The sequence below is a fragment of the Dipodomys merriami genome, unplaced genomic scaffold, assembly GCF_024711535.1.
Source record: "Dipodomys merriami isolate MVZ:Mamm:240054 unplaced genomic scaffold, mDipMer1.0.p SCAF_45, whole genome shotgun sequence".
Taxonomy (NCBI): domain Eukaryota; kingdom Metazoa; phylum Chordata; class Mammalia; order Rodentia; family Heteromyidae; genus Dipodomys; species Dipodomys merriami.
The window spans coordinates 4,091,065-4,116,232 of record NW_027206013.1 but is presented as its reverse complement, the minus strand read 5'-3'; the positions used below and the strand labels follow the sequence as shown (position 1 = coordinate 4,116,232).

Sequence of the window (25,168 nt, the reverse complement as noted above, 5' to 3'; positions counted from 1 at the left end):
TTATGTGATGCTGAGGAATCAAACCCAGGGCCTGTACGTGAAGGCAAGCATTCTACCACTGAGCCACTGTACCAACCGCAATGCTTCTTTTCTTAAACAGAGGTCTTCCTATCAAGAATCCTTGTTAGGTGAGAGAGAAGCAAGTCAGAAGTCGTCATAGCTCCAGGGAGTGGGACCCATCCAATGGCAAGAGTGACAACAGACAACCCCCGCCCCCCTGAAATGTCACATGGTTCCTATCAGCAATGCAGACAGGACACAGAACAGCAGGAGGAATCCATTTGGAGACACAGAGACCCAGGAGTTTTGCTGAATTCTGGTCCTGGCTCAGCTCCTGGCCCTGGATGGCGTATTCATCTTCTCTGTATCTGAGGGGCTCATTCAAGGCTCCAGAGGCTAACAATACTCTGTGGGTTGAGGTTTCAGTCCTCCAGGGGCTAAATGCAAATAAGGAGACAATCAAACCCCCAGACCTGAAGCTTTCCTCCTGGCATAGGTCTAAAGAGGCAACAATGCCCTCACTTCCTTGTGCTTTCAAGATCACTGGTTGATTAGAAAAAGAACAGAGCAGTTGCTACCTAGTCTCCAGCAACAAGGTACAGAGTCAGCTCCAAGATGTACAAGAGATATAAGGGCAAAATTACACACTCTACTAACTACAGGCAGATAGCATAAGAGAGTGTCCACGGAACATTGTTGCTGGGCTTTGAGTGTGCCCTCTAAAAATTCATGTGTTGGAAACAATCTCCGAATGCCCATGATGATGGTATTGAAGATGGGTGTTTGGGAGATTAGGCTTAGATGAGGTCATGAGGCTGGGGCCTCCATGATGGCATTAGTGGCTTTAAGCAATAGAGAGACCTGAACTAGCTTGCTTGCTATGTCCCACCACAGGATGCCTTGTCATGTTATAAAGCAACGAAGTCACATCATATAGCCTAGTACTTTTGAATTTCCCAACTTTAGAATGGTAAGGCAAATAACTTCTATTCTTTATAAATTACCCAGTTTCTGGGTAACATAGCAACATAGTAGACTAAGACAAGAGTCTACCCTTAGCTTTTGAGGAGGTAGGACATTCTAGGGCTACTCCTGTCTAATCACAACAGTGTCCCAGACATAGAGCTGATGAAGACGACAGGAGTAGGTCTGAATCAGTTCTAGGGTTCATAACTAGACTTGAGTTTGGTGTACTTTGTTCTTTCATGCCAGGTTCTACTAACAACCATTCCATAATCCACTGTGGGAAGTGGTTCAGAACACAGGTGAAGTCAGTGGTGCAGACTGGTCTGCACAATGTCAAAGTATCCCTTACCTCAGAGATTTCTGCAAACTGAGCATTGGCCTGGCAACACTTCTCAGCTGTTTCCATGGCAACCCCGTAGTTGTCCACAAAGGCTCGGTATACACCCAGCTGGCTGGCCTGAAGGGAGAAAGGAAGAAAGTGTGGGACAGATGCTGTTACTCTCTATCTTTATGAGGACTGGGTTCCTGTGTACAGCTCTAGAGAAACCATAGGAACATACAGGGTTACAGAGACCTCAGCCTCTCTATGCCAATCCCTCCTACCTGCTTCCTCCTCCCCACACATTAAGCACACTTCCTGCTCCTACAATGACATGTTGAGAAGTGACTCAGAGCTCTGTGCAGGTAATGGCACCTTTCCAGAGCTGCTTATTCCTCCCACCTCATTTTACTAAAAGGGTGCTATGAGCAGCAGCTGAAGTTTGAAGTAGTGAGGAAGAAAGGAAGCATCTCTGTGCAAAAAGCTTGAGCAGTACCTTCTCATTCTGACTGCAGAAGGCCCTCCTGGACATGGAGGTCAGTAGACCCTCAGGCCTATTGCATTCTACTCTGACATGTCTAATGCCCTCAGAGCACAGTCTGGTTGTCCAGGGGCTCCTGCTTCCCAGACTCAAGTTCATCCCAGATCTGGTAGGGGTGTCCAGGTATCATGCTGCACACATGGCAGGTGCAAGACCTGCCAACTCTAAAGTGAGAGGCAAAAGCCTGTCAATTATTACACCAAAGACATTAACACAGAGTTCCCTCAGGGTTCCCTCACTAAGCCTCGTACTTAAACACACATTCAACTGCACCATGACTTCCATGGGGGGAGTAGATGGTATGTGTAATCACCATGGTCAACTTTAGCTCATATATCACCTTTACAGACAGCAAGGAGGAAACAAATTCTTGCCTCATCTAGGACTAGGAAATCCAGGTGGGAGTTAACCTGGTGGCCAGATCAGAGACACCTATAGCAGCTGATTTACAGCTGGAAGCTGGAGGCATTTGCTGTTCCTAGAGTTTGTACTGTGTCTAACCTAAATTTCATTTCCACACATGTTTGCATTTATATTGAATTTTGTGTTTCTGCAGATGATAATCCCAGATTCTGGGTAAACCAGACCTAATCTTCTGGCTATGTTCCCAGTAGAGACTGCATAGAGAGCCACAAGTGCCTGGGTAATAGCAGTGGCCAAAAGATGTCCTGCTTGAACTCTGCCATGCTGACAATCCCAGAGAAGCTACTTCATCTTTGCATTCCAGGTTTTCTCATCATTATAATGATGAGATCCAAAATATTTCCTTCTTTTCCTCCTCCCTCCTTGTTTAGTTACCAAGTAAGTGCCTCTCACCAAACCAAGAACTGGCTTGAGGATCAGGACACCTTCTCAGAAGAAGAGATGGTAAGAGATCTGGAGGGTGTCAAAACAAAGACCCTTTCATGACTTCTCCTCTCCTGTTTAAACAAACAGGTCACCTCTTCCTAGTGTGAGATATTCTTTTTTTTTTTTTTTTTGGTCGTTCGTGGGGCTTGAACTCTGGGCCTGGGCGTTGTCCCTCAGCTCTTCAGCTCAAGGCGAGCACTCTACCACTTGAGCTACAGCGCCATTTCCGGTTTTCTGGTGGTTTATTGGAGATAGGAGTCTCACGGTCTCTCCTGCCCGGGCTGGCTTTGAACCGCGATCCTCAGATCTCAGCCTCCTGAGTAGCTAGGATTACAGGTGTGAGCCACCAGTGCCCGGCTAGTGTGAGATATTCTAAGCACTGAATTCTCACACTTTTAGCTTAAAAAAAAAAAAAGAGCTGTATGATCCTGCACAAATGGAGAGCCAATGCCTCTAGATACTGGATATGATGCACCAAGGATACAGCCTATTGCCATAGTACTGCTCTGCACCAGAAATACAGAACCTCCCCAGTGCCTGAGGCTCCTACCTGTAACCCTAGCTATTCAGAAAGCTAGGATTGTGCTTTGAAGCCAGACTGAACAGGAAAATCTGTAGGACTCTCACCTTCAATTAACTATCAAAAAAAAGAGTTGTAAGTAGAGCTATGGCTCAAGTGGTAAAGCATTAGCCTTGAGCAATAAAGCTTAGGAACAGTGCCTAGACCTTGAGTTCAAGCCAACACTGGCACAAAAAAAGAGAAAGAGAAAAGAGAAATGCAAATGCACAACCAGAATTGGTTCCTGAAGAAATATCTGACAGACTCAAACCAGCTTGTATCCTTCAAAAATGTCAGTCATGGAAGGCAAGCCAAGTCTAAGAAATTGGTACAGAGCAAGAGAGCCCAAAGAGACATGACAACTAAGTACATCATGAAACTTTGGATAGACTCCTGAGTCACAAAGTAAAGATGGCTATAAAGAACACGATCGCTAACTTGGAGGAAATTTGCATAGGAACAGCATATTGAGTAATAGTGTCCTATCAATGTGAAATCTAAATATGATAAATTATACTGTGGATTATGGCAGAAAATGTCCTTGTTCTTAGCAAAAACACAATGAAGTATTTAGGGGTAAAAGGGCAGATGTCTGCAACTTATCTCAAACTATAAAGTGTGTGTGTATGTGTGTGTGTGTGTGTGTGTAAAACACAAAATTTATAATCAGTGTATGTGGGTGAAGGATAAACAAAAGTTCTTTGTAGTTTTGCAACTCTTTCTGAAATGATCAGAAAGACAAATACATACACATACAAGAAAAAAAAAAAACAGAGAAACAAAACAAAACCCTCCAAAAACAAAGCTATATAAATTTTCATCCAGAAACAAAATTCCATGCAATAGAAGAGAGCCAGTATAGCCCCGGAAGAAGGGCAGTAAAGAGGGTGTGGTTAAGTCTGTGTTACCACACATCGCTTACCAGCCCCAGGCTGGTGATAAGGTATCAAAGCAGAAAGAGGGCACAGCATGTTCCTTGGCTCCTAGAACTTTCCTAGCTGGAGCACCTCTTAGAGTACTGCCCAAACTTGCTAAGGGCTGAGTCTGTCCTTGTGGAGACCCCAGCATTCAGCCCAGGATGAAGATATCTCAGAATACACTGACTGGGCACAAACTTCCCAAACACCCCAGCTGCCTCCCCAGTCTATCTGCTGCACAAAGGTAGCTCAAGGACACTAGGAAAAACCAGAGGAAACTTTCCAAACTTAAGTCCCAATGTTCACTGATTATTAAACAAAGTTTCCAAGTGATTTTGGAATGTTATTATAGGGAGAGTGCTAGTTGTAGGTTTTTTCCAATAACACTATTCTGTTTCTTTGGAGAGCTGTTGGTTGAGTCCAATCCAAAAGTTTTAGAACTATTGACACAGTACACAGAGAAATGACAGAGGTACTCTGAAGATGGAAGCATCTGTTAGGAATGTAGTCCTACACTTTGGTCATGGGGAAAGAAGACAGGAAAGAATCTGAACAAACTAGTGCCATGTCCATTTGTCAGGCCTTAAGGCTAACCTAGAGTCCAGTGTATGTCTCCTGTCCAGGCAGCAGGAACTCTAGCAGTTGCCAACAGGAAAGACACACCCCAGAGTAGAACACTCTGGCCTCTTTAAACCAGAAATAAGCCAAGGAGAGGCCCGAGTGAGCGCTAGCATGGACAGACCAGGAGGCACAAGGGAACCCTACATTCTGTACATGTAGAGGGGACATCCTGAGGCCATTCCTTGCCCCTGAAGGACTTGAGCCCTGTGGGAGAGAGAATGGTCTGGGGAAAAGAGCATGTGTGCAGAAGGCCTAGGCAATCCTAGAGTCATGATCAGCTGGCTTCAGAAACACATCAGGGCAAGTGCTTTCTAGTGGTTGTTCCAGGACAGAGGGGCAAACCTCTGCAATGGGTAGCTCTGACATTGAGACCCTTACTCGCAATCTCCTGGCTCTTCACTTTTGACCTGGTAGTAGGTCTTTCACACATCACAGAATCTTATATGCTGGGTAGGGCAGTCAGTGGCTTATGCCTGTAATGCTAGCTAGCCCAGGCAGAAAAGTCTCCATTGAGAGTCTTATCTCCAATTACCCACTCAAAAAACAGAAGTGGCGCTGTGGCTCAAAGTGGTAGAGCGCTAACCTTGAGTAAAAGAGCTCAAGGACATAGCTCAGGCCCTGCGTTCAAGCCCCACAACTGACTAAAAGAAAAAAAAACAAACATACATACTGGAAGATAAACACAGATTCTACAGCTTCTGCTAGAGAACTGTTTTATTGGGGCTAGGAATGTGGCTCAGTGGTAGAGTGCTTGCCTAGTATACATGAAGCCCTGGGTCTGATTCCTCAGTACCACATAAACAGAAAAAGCTGGAAGTGTTACTATGGCTCAAAGTGGCAGAGTAGTAGCCTTGAGCAAAAGAAGCTCAGGGTCAGTGCCCATTGCCTGAGTTCAAGCCCTAGGACTGGCAAAAAAAAAAGAAAAGAAAAGAGAATTGCTCCTCTATCCCTGGGCTCTTTCACAAGTTCTCCCTCTTGGACAAATTATACTCTATATGTATCATGGTTAGGTGTGTACTTAAATCCTTTTTCCATCTTTTTTTTTTCTTTGAGACAAGGTCTCACCTTATAGTTCAGGCTGACCACCTAACTCATAATCTTCGTCCTCAGCCTCTCCAGTGCTGAGATTGCATGTATGTATCACCATACCCAGCTCTGGTCATTCCCCTTTACCCCCCCAAAGTCCAGGGACTTGAACTCTGGGCCTGGATGCTGTCTCAGAGCTTCTTTCACTCAAGGTAAATGCTCTACCACTTGAGCTAGAGTGTCACTTCTGGTTTTTTTGAGTAGTTTATTGGAGAAAAATCTCATGGACTTTCCTGCCTGGGCTGGCTTTGAACTGTGATCCTCAGATCTTAGCCTCCTGGGTAATTAGGATTACAGGTGTGAGCCACTGATGCCTGGCTTCTGGTCACTTTTTAAAAGTATCATCCATAATGTTGTCAGACACCTGTTTTGTAGAACAGGATCTTCTTTGTACAACTACTTAAAGATAATAATAATAAAAATAGGTTTAAAAAAAAGTGTCATCCATGCCCTAGGGTCAAAGATGGACAGAGAGGCCTCTGACCTGACTTCCTGGCAGGCCACACCCATCCTGTGTCACCTTGAGATGGTTTTTACACATCTGAGGAGGTGAATATTGTTCCTAAAGAAACTTTTGTCAAATAGGTGGCCTACTGAGTCCTTTCAGAAATTTTTATTCTGTTGTCCAACACTATCTGTCCTTAAGTGTTAAAGCCCCTAAAGTCAGGAAAATGTTTTTTGTTGTTGTTTGTTGGTTTGTTCCTAAGGAGTATCTTAAAAAACAGCCAGGAACTGGTGGCTCACATCTGTAATCCTAACTACTAAGAAGGCTGAGATCTGAGGATTAAGGTTCGAAGCCAGCCCCAGGCAGGAAAGTTGAGACTTCAGGAAGTAGAGCTATGGCTCAGACTAATAGCATGCTAGCCTTGAGCTCAAAAGCTCAGGAACAGGGCCGAGGCACTCAGTCCAAGCCCCATGATGAACAAAAAAAACCCCTCAAAAACCAGTATCTGCCTTTGAGGGCAGCCTTAGTGCATGTAAGATTGTGCTTGCCCCTTGGGTGCACCTTCTACCCATCCATATCTGAGCAGAGCCTGGTTCCATGGGAGCCACACCTCCTCACAGCATATGGCTGTCTCTGGTGGTCCATGCGGAATTCCTTGTAGGTCCTCAGTTACAGATCAACCCTTTCCTGCATTTCTCTAACCTGTCCACAAGACCACAGCCTGATTCCTGCAAGGCTCAAAGAAGTCAGTGTGAATATCTTAAGAACCTTCAGGCTCTGAGAACAGCTGCTTGAAGGAGCTGAGGGCCAAGAAAATGACCAAGGTTATTATTTTTTCAGACTCTTTCGGTACCCAGGGCAATCTTCCTACTACTTAAGATTTTTAATTGCCTGTGTCTCCCCTCCCAATGCAATATTTTTTGGGTTTTTTTGTTTGTTCCATAAAACTATATATATATATATATATATATATATATATATATATATATATATACTTGTAAAGATGAAATAAAGCATAGTTATCCTTCAATAACCATGAAGGATTGGTTCTTGGACCCCTTCATCTCTCCCCTATATACTTTATTTATTTGGGGGGCTGGGGATTGAACCCACAGCCTCACTCATGCTAAACATACTCTCTACCCTTGAGATACATTCCTGGTGCCTTTTTTTCTTTTCTGAACTGGGGTTTATACATAATGCTCACCCTTCAGGCCTCAGCCTCCTTAGTAAGATTATAGATGTGAGTCATAGACCTTCAGGCTCCTTCACCTCTCCCCTACCCCACCCCCTTTTTTTTTTTTTGAGAGATAGGTCCTACTATGTTGCCAACATAGTAGCCAACTCCAACTCCTGGAACTCCTGAGAGGCTCAAGCAGTCCTCCTGCTCAGTGTTTCAAGTAGCTGGAACACAAGTAGCACTATTATCCTCAATTTGTATACTTTAAATCATCTCTAACCCAATTTAAGCAATATGTAAGTATTGTTACATTGTATTCAGGGGGAAATGACACAGGAGAGAAAGTCTCTACATATTCAGCATAGATGTAATTATTTTCAGTTTTGGTTGGTAGAACCTTCAGATACAAAGGCTGACTGTGTAATGAAGCTCTGCTCAGCTTCTACCTAGACTTGCCTCTCCAGGCAATGGCCAACCTCCATTCTCCTCTGCCCAGAGTTCATCCAAGTCCTGTCATCCTATGTGACAAAACCATTGTGTTCACAGGAGCCACCAAATGGGCAGCTGGATCCACATAGAGACAAATCCTTGATTTTTTTTTTTGTTTTTTGTTTTGGGTCCGGTCATGGGGCTTGAACTCTGGGCCTGGGCACTGTCCCTCAGCTTTTCAGCTCAAGGCTAGCGCTCTACCACTTGAGCCACAGCACCACTTCTTTTTTCTTTTTTCTTATGTGGTGCTGAGGAATCGAACCCAGGGCCTCATGCATGCAAGGCAAGCGCTCTACCACTGAGCCACCTTCCCAGCCCCGAGACAAATCCTTGAAAAAACTGAATGGAGCCAAGTAAAGAAAGAAGGATATCCTGTTTACTGGACCCACTTGGACTCAGCTGGGATAGGGTAGAAACATATCTCTTGTTTTCTCCCTCCCAGCAAGTTGCCCTTTGGCATCTCAGGCCCTCAGATACAACCTAAGCCTCACTCCTGTCTCCTCCTGTCTCCTTGTGGCTCACAGGCCTAGTCTTGGGCCAGCCACACCTATAGCTATGAGTGCCCATGGCACTACCAGCTCCTCACCAGCTTCTGGAAGAGGTCGCCCACTCGCTGCTGGTGGCTCCACTGCTGTACTCGAGGGAAGAGTCCGTCATAGAACTCCTTGTGGATCTCATAGAGCTCAGGCACTTTGAAGAAGATGGTCTCAATCTGCTGGCTGGTCAGCACAGGCTGGGAGGTGGTAGCAGCAGCTTTCAGAGGCTTCATGGGCTGAGGAGGACATAGGTAAGAAGGCTTGTCACTTATCAGATGCATGTGATGTGTGCTTTTCTTTTCTTTGTGTCCTATTTGGTGCCAGGAACTGAACTCACACCCCTGACTTATATTCCAAACCTTTCACTATTATTTTTTTTTTTCTTCTCTGTGTGTGCATGCGCGGGTGGGCAGTGTATGCACCAACACTATGGCTTAAACTCAGGCCCTTGAACTCTTGCTTGGCACTTTCATTCTGGTTGATGCTCTACTACTTGAACCTTCAGTTCCAGATTTTTTGCTGGGGACAAAATTTGGAGATAAGCGTCTCTCAGATTTTTCAGCCCAAGCTGCCTTCAAACTGAGATACTGAGACCTCAGCCTCTCGAGTAGCTAGGATTATAGGCTTGGGCAAAGAAGTAAGTGCTGCCTCACTTTTATTTTAAATCCCATGGAGGGGTGGGGAGGAGAACAAGGAGTTATCTTGTCAGTATCTACTGCCCCTTGGGGAGGTCAGCTTTCAGGAGGTGGACTGTTCTGACCTTCCTATGGTGTGCATGACTTGATGACTCCTGTGGGCGGGCTGTCCCTAGGCTCCCACAGCTGACCTGGGACCATGTGGCCCCTTCCTCACCAGTAGTAGTGCCTCCAGGTGGCTCAGGTAAGTCTCCTCACTGGCCAGGATTCCAGATAGGACCCATTTTCTCATCTCCAAGCCCTTTTCCAAATCCAATTCACTCTGCAGAAGAGAAGCACACCAGTCAGCCCCAGGTAAATAATGCCAAAGCCCCAGAGAAGCTCCATAAGGAAGTAAAAGGAGAGGTAGGTGAACTCAGCCACTTGCTCGCGATCTCTCTGAAATTTAGAAGACCATCCAGCAAAGCCACCAAAGGCCACCTGGGACTCAACACACTGGGAAATGGGAAGTTTGGTGCTGAGCTTATAAGGTTTCCCTCTCACTTTACCTTGTGCCAGAAACCAATAAAGAAAATATTGACTACACTCAGTTAAGGAATGAAAAGGAAGCTCTGAGCCAGAATGGATCAAGAACACAGGAAAACAGAGAGGAGACTATGAGGGCTGACCTGGGCAGGGAGGGCATCAGAGCGCATTGCTCCTTCTCTTATGCTGGCCTCACCTGGATTCTCCAACTGCTGCTGTCACCTGACCCCTGGACTTGGCCTAAGTGCAGGCAGTACTGCCTCCCTCTACCTGCCTTTACTCCTTCCCCTAGTCACAGTGACTGGACCTGGGGGCTGCTGTCAACTCTCCTCCAAGGAGAGTCCCATCTTCCAGGCTCAGGGCCTATGTCCCTGATTCAGCTTTTTAGATCCTGACTTTGCCAGCATGGGCCCTCTACAGGTCATGTCCCCTCTACATTCCTATGTTGAAGTGATTAAATAAAGATGAAATTGAGAGGATGTCTCTAAGCCAGTATGATTGGTATTTCCCTAAGATTTGGAGCTTAGGGTACAGATACGTACAGAGAGACAATGTAAAGACCAAGGGAAAAATTTCATCAAGCCACCAAGAGAAAGGCTGATCAAACACCACACCTGCTGACATATTGATCTCAGCCTTTCAGCCTCTAGTTCTGAGAAACTTTCTACCATTCAAGGAGTCCAGCCGTATGCTTTCATTAAGCAGCCCTAGCAAACCAGTAGAGATGAGGATGCCAAAGGTAATAACTGCCAACGAACTTCCTGTCTACTCCCTACTCTGCTCCCTGGGCCTAGACAGTATCTGAGGTTGGCTGTGCCCACAGCACCATCCTGCCGCATCAGGCCAAGGCTGAACCCTGTCTGTCAGGCTCTGGGCCAACTGGTCCCACCATCAGTCAGCAGAAGATGCCAGTGAGAGGAGGGGCCATGTCTATGGAAGGTGAAGACACAGCGCTGACACTGCTCTGCCTGTCTTCCTACAGAGCCCAAGGGCAAATCTGAACCAATCCCTACCATGCTAGCCCCTAGGCACGGAGCTGGAGAAATGGCCTCTCCCATCACTTCTTTCTTACCACTTGGTGAAAACAACCACAGATTTGGAGCAGGATCCTCACCCTCAGCACTGCTTAAGTGTGGGCCTGGTGGGTGGGCCTGTGTTTTCTAGGGTAATGTTTAGCATCCCTGTCCATTACCTCCTCACAGACAGACCAGCCATAAATGCCTCCAGATGTTACTATACATGGACTGGGGACCAAGTCTCCCCAAGCCTTCCTCAAACCAGGGTTTGAAGAAGTCCTAAAGGTCAGCTCAAGCCTTAAGGGATCTCTACCAGATCTAGGGTTAGAACCCCAGTGTGGCTATTCTGAACCTTAAGTTCTGCTGTTCTTTCTACCTCCCTGGCCCTTGAAGAGGGAGGGACTTCATGCTACAGATGGCAGGTCTAGCAGGAAGAACCCAGGGCCAGGGGTTGTAAGACAAGATAGAGTCAGATCTGCTGTAGGGAGTCTATACTGTCAGATAAATGCCCCTTACCTCTGGATCCTGAGCCTCTGCCATGTGAGACAAAACTGGGGGAGAAAAGTTCAATCCTTGTGCCCCATCTGGGTATCCACAGATTGCATCACATCCTTGCTCCCCACTGAGATCATCTCAAAAGCCTTCTTGGGCCATTGTGTTGCACTGGGAATCCTGTGTGCATGTAACTATGTGTGAATATGTAAGTGTAAATGGACATCTGTGTGTCTGGCACATGCAAGCGTATAGGAGGCATCAAACGCTCCAAGGAAATGACACCCACACAGGGCCTCCAGGGACTACTGAGCAGTGGCTCTACTACAGGTGGCTCTAGGGCACACTTGTACCTGAACTTAAAATTTCCCATGCCTAGCACAATTCCTGGAACACAGAGTGCTCAATTAAAACTCATTTCATAATTTAATCAGTAAGTGACCTCTAGAAGATCTAGCCAGGTCCTAGTTCTGGCTGCATGTCAGGAAGCCTGGAGGGCTTCTTCAGAGGCTCTATAACCTCCTCTAGAATCAAGTAGGTCCCAGAAATAGAAGAAATAGAAGCTAATGGCAAGGAACTGAGAACCTGTTAGTGCTACCAACCAGTCTGCTACTTGTACAATGTAGATAGCGGGCAGGGGTGTGACCCATCCTCTCAGCCTGGCACAAATGGCAGGGTCTGGAGAAGTAGTCTTCAGCTCCCTCTACATGTACCTCCCACCGTGTCTGGATCACAAGGGAAGAAGCAAAGGAACGGCAGTCCTCTCCAGCAATGGCGGCCACCCACTCACCCACTCTTCCTGATCTGGGAACAATCTTGCTACTATGAGCTCCAGGGGGACAGCAGTTCTCAGGGAGGGATTCCACAGGCCTTGCCTAGCACAAGATGCCTGTGCCTGAGTGGGTGGGAGTGCCTGGGTGGGAACTTCATGCCTTATTCTGCCCACACAGTTTGGAAAGCCAACAGGAAAAACAGCATAGGCAGGGCGGAGCCAAGTCCCATTCTCTCTGTTCTGAAGGGCAGGGCTGCTGGTAAGGCCATCTGGCCCCGGGAAGGTGCTGGGGTAGAAAGAAGATACAGGACAAGGCTACTTCTTAGAATGAGTGGCAGAAATGGTTCAGTAACCAGCCAGCTCCATCTCATAGAAGAGGGGAGGAAGTAAAAGAGGAGAAAAAGGAGAGCAAAGGGCAGGATTGGACTGTGCACATGCCACTTCTAAGAAAGCGCAAGTGAATGAACTCAGAGCCAGGTAGGCAGGGAAGCCATGATGGAGAGGAAGCCAGAGGTAAACTGAAAGAAGAAGGAGGCAAGGTGGAGAAAAGCCCACAGTCTAACCTGAGGCCAGAAAAAAGCCAACACAAAACTGAGAGAAAATCATCTGGATTCAGGACAAGGTATGAAAGCTGATGGGAGTGGAGTGGATAAAACTACCACCTGTCAGCCAGCTGGCTGCCTGGTGATCTGAGGGTTGGAGAGTGAGCTCTGCTGGGCACCTGCCCCCCCCCCAAGTCTAGGGGATAGTATTAATAATTAAGGTGCAAAAGCCTAGCTTCAAGGCAGCAGCTGTCCCAGCTAAAAGTTCCCAACAAGTCCAACTGCTGGGCAAAGGGCTCCCTTGTACTTTCAGCAGTTCTGTAACCCTATCAGCCACAGGGTTGGCAACATCCAGGGGCCCAGCCAATGAACACTGTGAGGCCTGGCCTTCATGATCAAAGGGTAAAGGGCTGGCCTCTATGCAGGGTCACATGTTGGGGTGCCCTGCTACTATATAGGGCACTGGCTATAGTCCTCTGAATGGGAAGACCTGGCTGGCTGAGCAGGCTCCATTAAGCATATATTCTCTCAAATATCCTACCTGTCTGAGGCCTTTGCTACTCCCTTGGGTAAGAGGTACCTGGCCTTTGTTTCAACTCTGACCTATTCTGAGGGTGGGTGCTGGTGAAGAAGACTTAAAATTCAGAAGACCTCTGTGTTGTCATAGCATTTCCAGGAAAGTTCTCTCAATGCCCCCAACCCAACTGTCTGAAAGCTGGACAGCAGGAGCTAGAGGACAGAAGAGCTCCAGCCAACGAAGCAGGGAAAGGGAGGGATGAAGTCTCCAACCCATGCTGGTTGGGGTCAGGGTGTTTCAGATCTCAGAATTCTTCCTGGGGACCCCAGGGAAGGCCAACCATGCCTTTTTTATTTATTTTATTTTATTTTTGTCCAGCCGTGGGGCCTGAACTCTGGGCCTGGGCGCTGTCCCTCAGCTCTTCAGCTCAAGGCGAGTGCTCTACCACTTGAGCCACAGCACCACTTCCGGCTTTTTACTTTTTGCTTATGTGGTGCTGAGGAATCGAACTCAGGGCCTCAGGCATGCAAGGCAAGCACTCTACCACTGAGCTACCTTCCCAGCCTTTTTTAAACCATGCCTTTTTTAAACCAAAGACTGAAAATGAAAGAAGAAAGTCTGCATAGCTGTCAGAGAAACCAGAAAGCCAAGGCTATCCCTATCTCCAGGACAGTAAAGGGAACCTACCTCTGGGGCCCTAAACACTGGGAAGAGTACCTAACCAGAAGGCTATGGACGGAAACTGAGTAAAGTTTCTCCAATCAAATTCTCTCCTCACACTTACTGTTCTGGGTCAAGTGGAATGCTTAGGATTGGGAATTCCAGACCTGGTTCTGCATTATATGCCAAATGTTTGACGTGAGTAGTCTATTAACTCTTGAGGGGACAGGGAACAGGATCTGGAGGAGTTCTACAGATAAGCCCCTAAACCAGGTGCTAAAAGGCGAGGGTCATAATCCATGTCAGGAGCTGACTGAGATAAGAGGCCAAGCTGGACAAGGCCTGAGCAGACAGAGATCAGATCAGCTTCTTCTCAAGGACAGAAGATGCATTCAGGGCTGGTTGGATGAAGCCCTCTCAGGGATGATGATGGATGGACCACGATGAGCATCCCAAAATCAGGACTCAAGTTATTGAAAGGATGCAATGGGTATTAAACCATGCTCACGAGGCAGCAAGAGAAGGATGAGGAAGAGAAAGGCAAGGAAGTTGAAGAAAGGAGCACCTTAGAAAGAAGCAGGAAGGCTTCAGCTCAGAGTTGTGTGGCCCTGAGGAAAGTACTCCTCTCTGAATCGATTTCCTAATATGTAGGATAGTGACGCTAGACATAGGCTGGAAGAGGCACATGCAAAGAGGTATTAGAACACTAGCTTCCTCTCATCTTCATGTTTCGGACTGACACCATCATAATTAGAAATCACAAAACATAAATAGGAAGCAGCCCCAAAGAAAAGCAACTGTAGTGAAAATATGTAGATTCCTTATAGCAAGGAGAAAAGGCATACTCATTTTGCTCATTGGTATATGTACATGCATGTGTGTGTGTGTGCATGCATGCATCACAATAAAGCATGCTAGGCTGAGCAGGCTCAGTACTGCCCTGGGAAGGGCATTCTCCAGCCTGTGACCACTGTGGGGTGATGTTGCCAAGGAAGGGGCCAGCTATGAGGAATGTCAGAGTATGTGACAGAGCATCTACTGGATGTTTCACTACTCACTAGACATGTATGTTTGGAGAAGCCACCTCTGGACCTCAGTTACACATTGTTAAAAGGGAGTAGACAGTATAGATAATTCTGAAGGATTGTTGAGGAAGATCAGGTGAGAATTCATAGGAAAGACCCTGTATCAAAGAGATGGAGCCATCATCAGCACTTCTGTTAAAAAGGGAGCATGCATACTTTCTGGAGCACAGTAATGGGGCTGAGCTTACCAGCTCAAAGTCATGCTGAGACCACCATGTGGTAGTCGAGGGGGGCTGCCTCTGGCATACAATCAGTTTTTAAAGTGCCCCATCATCTCCTTAAACAATGTGTTTAGTAGGCTGTCTCCCATTTCAGATGCTGGGATGAGGAAGATTTTTAGTGATTGCCCCACACTTCCAAACACTGACAACTATCATCTCCTGGCTACCCACATGTCCCTGAGCAAATGGCTACCTTTCAAGAAGCCTCTCGAATGACATGGGCTGGCCCAGAGCCAAGCTCACCACCACTCTTCCCTGTTTCACACCTGGCCCAAGGAGGCAGGTGGCTGGTGTATCTCTGTGGGGTGACTCACCGCTTTGGTGGGATCCAAGGCTCCTGAGGCCAAAGCATCCCGGCTGCCCCTGCCCTTACTTCCTAGATGGGGGGAGGAAGAAGGTGAGTCATCAATGTAGGGTAGCCCATCTTGATGCCGGCGCTGTTCTTCCACCCGGTCCGCAGCACAGCTGTACCCAGGAGGCGTTCCAAATGAGGCATCTGTGTGTACAAAGAAACAGCATGTGTTAGGAGACAATGAGGGGCTAGAGGGTTGTGTCAGGAGTGCCTACATGCCACCTGTACAGGCAAGCACCAAGCATCTCACAGGGACTCTGGTATCATCTTCACAATGCAATAATCAGAGACCAGGAAAGTGAGAGAGGGATCAATAGCTGCTTGCTGCTTACTCTCTAGACAACTGGGCATCTGCCCTTGAGAAGGGGCATGTGACACAACAGGAAATAAACATTTGGGCTTATATGCATCCATATATTATTATTTGTTATTATTTTGCTCATACTCAGGGCCTGGGCATAGTCCCTGAGCTTTTTTGTGCTCAAGGCTAGTACTCTACCACGTGAACCACAGCTCCACTTCCAACCTTTTATGGTTAATTGGAGGTAACAGAATCAGACTTTCCTGCCAAGGCTAGTCTTGTACCACGATCCTCAGATCTCAGCCTCCTCAGTAGATAGGGTAACAGGCATGAGCCACTAGCATTTGGTGCACTCAAATATTATTATTATTGTTGTTGTTGTTGTCAGTCATGGAGCTTGAACTCTAGGTCTGGGCGCTGTCCCTGAGCTCTTCAGCTCAAGGTGAGCACTCTACTTGAGCCATAGCACCACTTCTGGTTTTCTGGTCATTAATTGGAGATAAGAGTCTCACGGACTTTTCCTGCCAGGGCTAGCTTTGAACCATGATCCTCAGATCTTGCCTCCTGAGTAGCTAGGATTATAGAAGTGAGCCACCAGCACCTGGCTTATTACTTTCAATTTTTTAATTGTTATTATAAAGGTGTTGTACAGAGGAGTTACAGTTATATAAGGCAGGTTAAGAGTGCATTTCTTTTTAAACAATGTCATCCCAAATGTAACTCTTCTGTACAACACCTTTATAGTAACAGTTTTAAAAATTAAAACAAAATAAAACTAAAAAAAAAGAATATATTTCTTTTTGGGCAATGTCACCCCCTCCTTCTTCTCTTTCTCCCAGTTTTTCCCTATGGAGCAGAAAACAAACTTTTCATCTCTGTGAAACCATATAGCCACCTTCATAGGCACAAAATTTCAGGTCACCATTTTTTCAGACAGGAAAACTGAGTCTCAGAGCAAGAAACAGGTAAAACTTAACTGTATGAGGCAAGTAGAGCTTAATTGAACTGAACTTAACAGGCATCTGTATAACTGTTGTAGTTCAGATGGAAATAAAAATTTTAATGCTTACTGGGCGCCAGTGCCTCATGTCTGTAATCCTAGCTATTCAGGAGGCTGAGATCTGAGGATCATAGTTCAAAGCCAGCCCAAGCAGAAAAGCCCATGAGACTCTGATCTCAAATAAACCACTAGAAAACAGGAAGTAGTGCTGTGGCTCGAGGTAGAGTGCTTGCCTTGAGCTGAAGAGTACAGGGACAGCGCCCAGGCCCAGAGTTCAAACCCCACGACCGACCAAAAAAAAAAAAAAAAGACGAGTATTGCTCACAGATTCTAAGGGTGAACACAGTCTGGGGTCCAAGGACATGGATGTAATGATGTGTATGTATATGAAAAGGGGGTATGCATGAAAGTACACATGAGAAAAAGCAAGGCCCATGGGTCAATGGGTCCAGGGAATTTTTCAAACAATTTTCCCATGGGGCATTTTAATTGGTGGGCTTGAGGCAAGCATGTACACGTTCCAAGAGTTGAAACTGGCTGAGAGGTGGTCACTAAGGCATATTGATGACAAGTCAGTGAGGTAAATTAAGTCTGTAAGGTAGGAACTAGCAGTCCCATGACCATGCAGTGACACAATCACCAGGAGGTAGCTCTGAAAGGCAGTTATCTGTATGTAACATACTGAAGAACCAGGAGTATATAGAGAACTAGAAACAGTCAAAGATGACAGAGCCCACTACAGGCATTAAGAAAGTTAAACTTGTATTAAAAATGAATAAAATTATAATTCCTGAGCTGATGTGGAGGCTTAGCAATAAGAGTGCATGCCTGGTATGTATGAGCCCTAGATTTGATCCCTGGCACCACACACAAAAAATTGTAACTCTCAGTGATCCTTACTTAATCTCTTTCCTAAACATATTCCAAAGAGAAGATATTTCAGAATGTTCCTGCTATGAATCATATGACCCAGCAATTCCCCCTTTGATACATAACCAAAAGAATTGAAAACAGGTGTTAAACAAAAACATACTGGACTGTTCGCAGCAGCACTATTCATAATAGCCAAGGGTCCAGGGGTACTGCATGTGGTACAGCACTTGCCTGGCATGCACAAGGTCCTGTATTAGATCTCCAGAACCGGAAAAAAACAAACCAATGTGAATCAGTTTAATGGCCAGAAGGTGCAAACAGCCCAAACACCTGATAAATGAATATTCATATATCCCTACAACGGACTATCACTGAACCATAAAAAGGAAAGAAGTTCATTCATTCACAAATGGATGAACTTCAAAAAAGCCACAAAGGACCACATATCACATAATCCCATTTATATGAAATATCCAGAATAGGTGAATGCAAAAATACAGAAAGAGAATAATGGATATGTACTTGCTTTTGGGTGATGAAGAAAATGTGGGACTAATTTGAGGTGGTTCTTGAATAACTAAAGCCTAGACTAAAAGCCACTGCATTGCTTCACTTAGAATAGTCACTTCTGACCCAGGCAGGGAGCATATGCACACAGAAGGTTGATATGGGAGAATTGTGATTTTGATTCTACCCAGGACTATACTGCAAGATTCTTTCACAAAAATAAAAAGGTAATTTCATGCTGAGTTTCATCCAAATTAAAAAAAAAAAAAGTTGGGCATGGTGTCATGCATTGACAGTATCAGATGCTCAGGGAGCCAAAAAAATCAGATTACTGAGTCCAGCCTGGGCAACACAGTGAGGAAAAAAAGTCTAACTCTTGTGAAGGCCCAGGGTACCCCTGCAGAAGGACATCAGTGCTGTCTAGTGCCAGAGCCACAGGCAGTGAGTGGTCACTGCACTTTCTGAGTATGTGTTGCATTGTGTAGTTTTTCACTTTCTCCTTTCTGCCAGCCTGTAGCTATCTCTTCAATAAAGTGGGTCAAAATTCCTTTGAAGTGAGATATCCACCATCTATTTAGCTACCTCAGGAACAATACCTGTGCTTAGAGAAGCACCCATAGCACCCTAAGATCTTGGGAACTCTCAGCTCCATGCTGCAACCCCAGCAACGACATCACTAGACCAGCACCTGAGAATAGAAAACCCTAGTGCCTGCCTGGGCAAGGAGGGGTCATGGTAATGAATCAGCATATGCCACACAGAAACCCTGAGGCTGGCCAGGTACCATCCTGCCCTCTACTACCACACCCAGCCAGCTGGGAAATGGCAATCAGGAAGGAGGAGCCTGCTCCACTTAGGCCTATGCAATGCTGCTGCTCTCCAGGGAGCCCTCATCACAGTGAATATGGAGGAAAAGGCATTTCCACTGCTGGGCTTACTTAGAGGAGGTAGACTGACCTACATAACCAGCTGTCACCCCACTTGGAATCTGGTTTCAGCTGGCTGGCGACAATGAATCACCAGTTTGCTGGTGATTTTTGACATTAAATGCTGCCATCTTCCTCTACCAGTTGAGTATATAACTCCAGTGTGGCAGAAAAGAAATCTACTCTTATCCAATCAGCACCTACAATGTTGTTAACCTATCTGTGCCTAAGCTTCCAGACATGTAGGAGGCAAAGATTACCTGATGCTCCATGCCTCAGACTGAGAATGGCTGGTATCAGGATGGGAGCGGGCAGAGGGTAGGAAGGACTCCCACAGCTAGGAAAAGGCAGAAGCCCTTGGCCATAGGAATATAATTACTGTTCCTCAGCTCTACCTAAAATTTTTATGGCAACAGGGTTCAGAAGATTTCTTAAAGCCCAAGCAATTTAGGCCCAGACAAATGTACATATTGAGCACCTACTTACTGTTCAGTCAAGATGTACGGTGCATCTAATTACCTGCTGGGTATTATGCCAGGTATGAGTCCTTGGGACTCAGCCAAACCCCAGGAGCAATGTGAAATGTGCATCAAGGCAACCATGAGGGCCAGCAAGAGCAGCCATTTTCCTGAGGAATGACCACACAGCCCAGATCTAAAGGAGGCAAGGAAAAGGCAAACACAAGCACTCTTTGACAACAGAATACAAAGGTGAGCATCAAGCTGTAGTAATTGAGTAGTGCCCCTCACAAAAATTGTCTCAGTGCTGTAGTGGTTGCCTGGTATGCTGAGGCCCCAGATTCAATCCCCATTAAAAAACAAAACAAAACAAAACAAAAGCTTTGTCTGCATCCTGACCTGGAATTTGTGAATAACTTGTGAGTGAGACCCTATTTAAAAGATGAGTTTGCACTCTCACAGACCACTCCTGACATACCAAACGTGGAAGTATGTGAAGTCATCTCTGGTCATCAACCGGGTATCATACAATTTAACTATTATTAGACTAACAACCTAAGATAGTGTCAGACTCCTTAGGTAAAAAGGCTCAGTCCTATAAGACTTCAATCAAATGTCTGGGCACAGGTATTTGACTGAATAGGTATGAAGCTCTGTGTGTGTGTGTGTGTGTGTGTGTGTGTGTGTGTGTGTGTGTGTGTGTGTGTGTGTGTGTGTGTGTGTGTGTGTGTGTGTGTGTGTGTGTGTGTGTGTGTGTGTGTGTGTGTGTGTGTGTGTGTGTGTGTGTGTGTGTGTGTGTGTGTGTGTGTGTGTGTGTGTGTGTTCACACCTACCCATTCTCAGGATCAGTAGTTCAATAGAATGGCTCATGGTCCTTAGATGAGTCTTTTCCTTCCATTTACCAAATTATTATAAAGGATACACTTAGGAACAGCCAAATGGAATATTCAAGGTATATACATAGAGGGGCCAAGATGTAGAAGGTTCTTGGCACTGCACTCAGTGACCAGTGGAGAGCCACTCACACTCCAGATCCTCATGCAGGAGGTAAGAGGTGGGATGAACGTTCCACCTTTTATTCACAGGGTTGGTTCCTCTGGCAACCAAATCCATCCAGAAGCCACGCTGTTTGTGGTGATTTGTTATACTGACCACAGGACACGAAGACAAATGTAACCCATGGCCTGGATACAGGTGGTAGGGAATAGAGGATGGAAAGACATAGCTTCTGGGAGAGATCCCTCAAGGCACTATTAGGACATAGGCCTGGGAGAAAGAACACCTTCAACCAGAGGGGCTGTAGGTCAGCAAAGCTTTGGGACCTCCAGTCATCCCCGAATACTATAAGATTGCTTTCCTTTAGGTAGCTTTCCAATACTGTTAAAAGTACCTGAGATAACCAGCTTATGAAGAGGAAAGGTTTATTTTGGTTCATAGTGTTGAATGTTTAAGTCCGTGGTCACTTGGCCTTGTTGCTTTTGGTCTGTGGAAACACTGTATATCATAGCAAGATGGTAGAAAAAGCCTATCCACCTCATGGTGATCAGCAAATGGAGAGAAAGAGACCTTAATCTCACAATTCCTTTGGATACATCTCCAATTATCTAAAACCTCCCAATATGCCCTCTACTACCTTCCAATAGTGTCACACTGAGGCCCAAGTCTTTGGTACACAGGCTTCCATGTGAAATACATTATGGATCCAAATCACAGTAGCTGGGAACACTGAAATGCTGAGTTAGAAGCTTTCAGGCAAAGATTTGGACTTGATTTAGGAGCTGCTGGGGACCAGAAAGGTCTAGAACAAGAGAGGGCTTAGGGGACCTATAGGAAATGTAGTAAGACTTTCAGTACTTGATCAGAACTTAAGAGCAGTGATCACCGCCCAGCTCCACGTCCTGTCTTCCTACTCATTCTCATTATAAAGAGAAAGCACAAAAGGTGGCAAGGAGGGGGTCCTCCAGTCTGATGATCATCAAATCAAGCCCAGGTTAGTGCTCAGATATGGGCAAACTTTTTTGGGCAAGCCTGGGAGGGCTTTCCCTATCTCCATCTTGGCACTATCCTCTTTTTTTTTTTTTTTTTTTGGTCCAGTCGTGAGGCCTGAACTCTGGGCCTGGGCGCCATCCCTCAGCTCTTCAGCTCAAGACTAGCACTCTACCACTTGGGTCACAGCGCCACTTCCGGCTTTTTTCTTTTTACTTATGTGGTGCTGAGGAATTGAACCCAGGGCCTCAGGCATGCAAGGCAAGAGCTCTACCACTGAGCCCAGCCCCCCCCCTTTTTTTTTTGTCACTCCTGGTTTGACAATACATTAAGTGCAGTAAACCAGTCACGAACAATAAGAACCATCTCTTGGTCTCTGAGGGATTTGTTCTAGGACACCCTGAAGTTACCAAAAATCTGAGGATGCTCAAATATTTTTTGTAAAATGGCATGGGATTTGTATATAACTCATACACATCCTTTTGTATACTTAAAGTAATTTCTAGATTACTTTTGATAATAAATGCAATGTAAATGTCACATATACAGTATTATTTGTCTGTACACATTCAATACAGATGAAATTCAACCAATATTTTGAGTACAGTCACTGTAATCCCAGCTACTCAGAAGACAGAGATTGGGAAATCATAGCCAGAGGCTAACCTAGGTAAAAGTTAGCAAGGTAAAAGTCCCCCCCCCTTTTTTTTTGTCAGTGGTGGGGCTTGAACTCAGGACTGGGCACTGTCCCTGAGCCTCTTTGTACTCAAGGCTAGCTAGCACTCTACCACTTGAGCCACAGAGCCACTTCCAGTTTTTGAGTGGCTAACTGGAAATAAAGAGTCTCACAGGGACGTTTCTGCCAGGGTTGGCTTCGAACTGCCATCCTTAGATCTTAGCCTCCAGAGTAATTAAGATTACTGGCATGAGTCACTGGTACCTGGCACATCTTAACATGCACACATAAGAAATAACTTGGCATGGGCTGGGAATGTAGCTTAGTTGTACAGTATTTGCCTGAAGCCCTGGGTTTGATTCCTCAGTACAACATAAGCAGAAAAATCTGGAAGTGATACTGTGGTTCAAGAAGTAGAGTGCTAGCCTTGAGCAAGAGAAGCTCAGGAACAGTGCCCAGGCCCTGAGTTCAAGCCCCAGGACTGAGAAAAGGAAGAAAGGAAGAAAAGAAGAGAGGAAGAGAGAAAGGAAGGAAGGAAGGAAGGAAGGAAGGAAGGAAGGAAGGAAGGAAGGAAGGAAGGGAAAGAGAAAGAGAAGAGACAGAGACAGAGAAAGAGAAAGAGAAAGAGAAAGAGAAAGAGAAAGAAGCGAGGGAGGGAGGCAAAGGAAAGGACAGGGAGAGAAAGGAAAGGAAAGGAGAGGAGAGGAGAGGAGAGGAGAGGAGAGAAGAGAGAAGAGAGAAAGAAAGAAAGAAAGAAAGAAAGAAAGAAAGAAAGAAAGAAAGAAAGAAAGAAAGAAAGAAAGAAAGAAAGAAAGAAAGAGGGAGGAGTGGGGAAGAAAACTGGCATGTACCTGTGATTCCAACTATGCAAGAAGCATAAAGGAAGAAAATTACAGATCAGACTGGCCTAGGCAAAAAACATGAGACCTACTTGAAAAGTAAAATAAAAAAGGCTTAGCTGGGCGCTGGTGGCTCACGCCTGTAATCCTAGCTACTCAGAAGGCTAAGATCTGAAGATCACATTTCAAAGCAAGCCAGGCAGGAAAGTATGTGAGACTAGTGGTGCTGTGGCTCAAGTGGTAGAGCACTAGCCTTGAGCTGAAGAGCTCAGGGACAGTGCCCAGGCCCACATACACACACACACACACAAAAGGCTGGCAGAGTGTCTCATGTGATACAATGCCTGTCTAGCAAACTGGAGGCCCTGAGTTTAAACCCTTGTATGAGAAGGGGGAGGAGGGAACAGCGAAGAGGGAAGAGGGGGAAATCGAGGAAGATAAAGGGGAGATGGGAAAGAAGGAAATATGAAAAAGGAGCTACAGTGTCATGGGGTTCAATTGTTCTCTCCCCCCCCCCCCCACAATTCACATTTTGAAGTCCTTCCTGCTGTACTTATCTGAAAAAAAGGGTTTTTCCCAAATTAGAATGAGGGCCCTAACCCAGTATGAAGTGGCTTAAGACAGGGAGCTGTATGGAGGTAAACAGACAGGAATGACATCATGAAACTAATGAAGACAGCCATTTACCTACAAGCCAAGAAACAGATTTTCCCTCACAGCTCCAAGAGGAACCAACCCTCCATCCCAGGCCTCTACCTCTCCAGCATGAGACCATAAACTTCTATTATGTCAGCCACACAGCTGTGGTTCTTTATTACACAGCCCTAACAGACCAAGCACAAAGTCACTATGGAGATCAGAGAGCAGTAGAGGGGAGCTACTTCTCAATTACCCACCTGCTCATAGGAACAGAACTCCAGCTAGCTAGTCCCACTTACCCACAAGCTGTCCACATATAGTGTAAGCAACATGTCCTGGGCCCCACAGTTAGATCTCAAAGTGGGGATCCATGCAGATCTGTCTCCTGGCCAAGGGTACCTCCTGGAGGTTCAATGAATGTGGTGACAAGCTGGATCCACAATGCCTGTCATCCTGGGGATGAACCAGGGTGTTGGGGGAGGATCGTGTTCCATACTTTGCTATAAGGTGTACAGATGTGGACAGATGTCAAACAAAGCCAAGGAACAGATCAGGAGGTGGCAGGGTTTCAAAGTCTAAGGTAAATGGAATTTTTCCAGGAAAATATATTGTGTACATAAATTATGTGCTTAGAAACTCTCCCCCATTCTTGACTTAAACAGGTATTTGTTAGAGGAAATATAATTCCTTCTGTTCCTAGTTTTTAACTGCCCAGCCTTTGGGACATCTCTCTAAAAAAGAGACAACAAATAAATCAGGATTATGGGGATGATGGGCCTCTACAGAGGTTTGTTTCATCTCTCAGTGTTCCCACCAATGAAATGGGGATAATGACACTCTCCACCTACATCCTAGGGGGTGACATGTAGGCCGCCACTCCCCTGCCAGAGGGAGGAAGCGTTGTCTAGAAGCAGAAGCATCACTTATCATAATTACTGGAAGCCTTGGCTACTCATGTGGTCCAACCTGTGATATTTATCACCACTCTCTGGCTCCTCTCCAGAAAAGCACATGATCCCCTTTTGCCTTACTCCTAGAGTATGTAGTGTTGTTCTTTTACTTCTTCGTAAGGCCAAAGGTTCCACTCAGAAAAGGTGGCAGGATCCATAACACTCCTATGAATCCATTTTCTGTTGCTGCAATGAAAACAACTGAGGCCAAGCACTTTATAAAGAAAAGGTTGTTTGGCTCATAGTTTTGGAGATTGAAGGCCCAAACAGCATAGTTTTGGCTCTGACGTGAGCCCATATGACTACCACATTAGGCATATGGCATCATTTTAGAGGGGCCAGAAAGAGGAGGGGTCAAAAAAAAAAGAAGGGGTCAGACTGCCTCCTTTATAATAACCTTTTCTTTGGCTCTACCTGCATCCCATGAGAACTACCTTAACTCTTCCCCAGGGCAGCTCTCCCACTGACCTAACCCTATAGGGTCTTACCACTACACAATATCACCGTATTAGAGGTCAAGCTTCTAACACAATGGGTCTTTGAAGGACATACTCAGACTACAATAAAAATATAGCAACACTTGTTGGGTCTAAGGTGGCTGTGGGTCAAAAGGTGACCCAAGCTCAGTGATCTAATCTACCTAGCCACTTAAAAAGGCCAGCTCCGACTTCAATGCCCACTGGCTCAT

At 45.8% G+C, this 25,168-nt stretch overlaps 1 protein-coding gene across 1 annotated transcript in view; it reads right to left on the bottom strand.

Moving 5' to 3' along the window:
* Positions 1–25,168, bottom strand: part of Bcr (BCR activator of RhoGEF and GTPase) — a 140,791-nt gene that overhangs the window by 53,115 nt on the left and 62,508 nt on the right. The window contains exons 2-5 of the mRNA XM_069994414.1: positions 15,288–15,469; positions 9,361–9,465; positions 8,559–8,744; positions 1,316–1,423 (exon numbers count right to left, since the gene is read on the bottom strand). Coding sequence (XP_069850515.1) covers positions 1,316–1,423; positions 8,559–8,744; positions 9,361–9,465; positions 15,288–15,469 — 581 coding nt within the window. The remainder of the gene's footprint in view (positions 1–1,315; positions 1,424–8,558; positions 8,745–9,360; positions 9,466–15,287; positions 15,470–25,168) is intronic.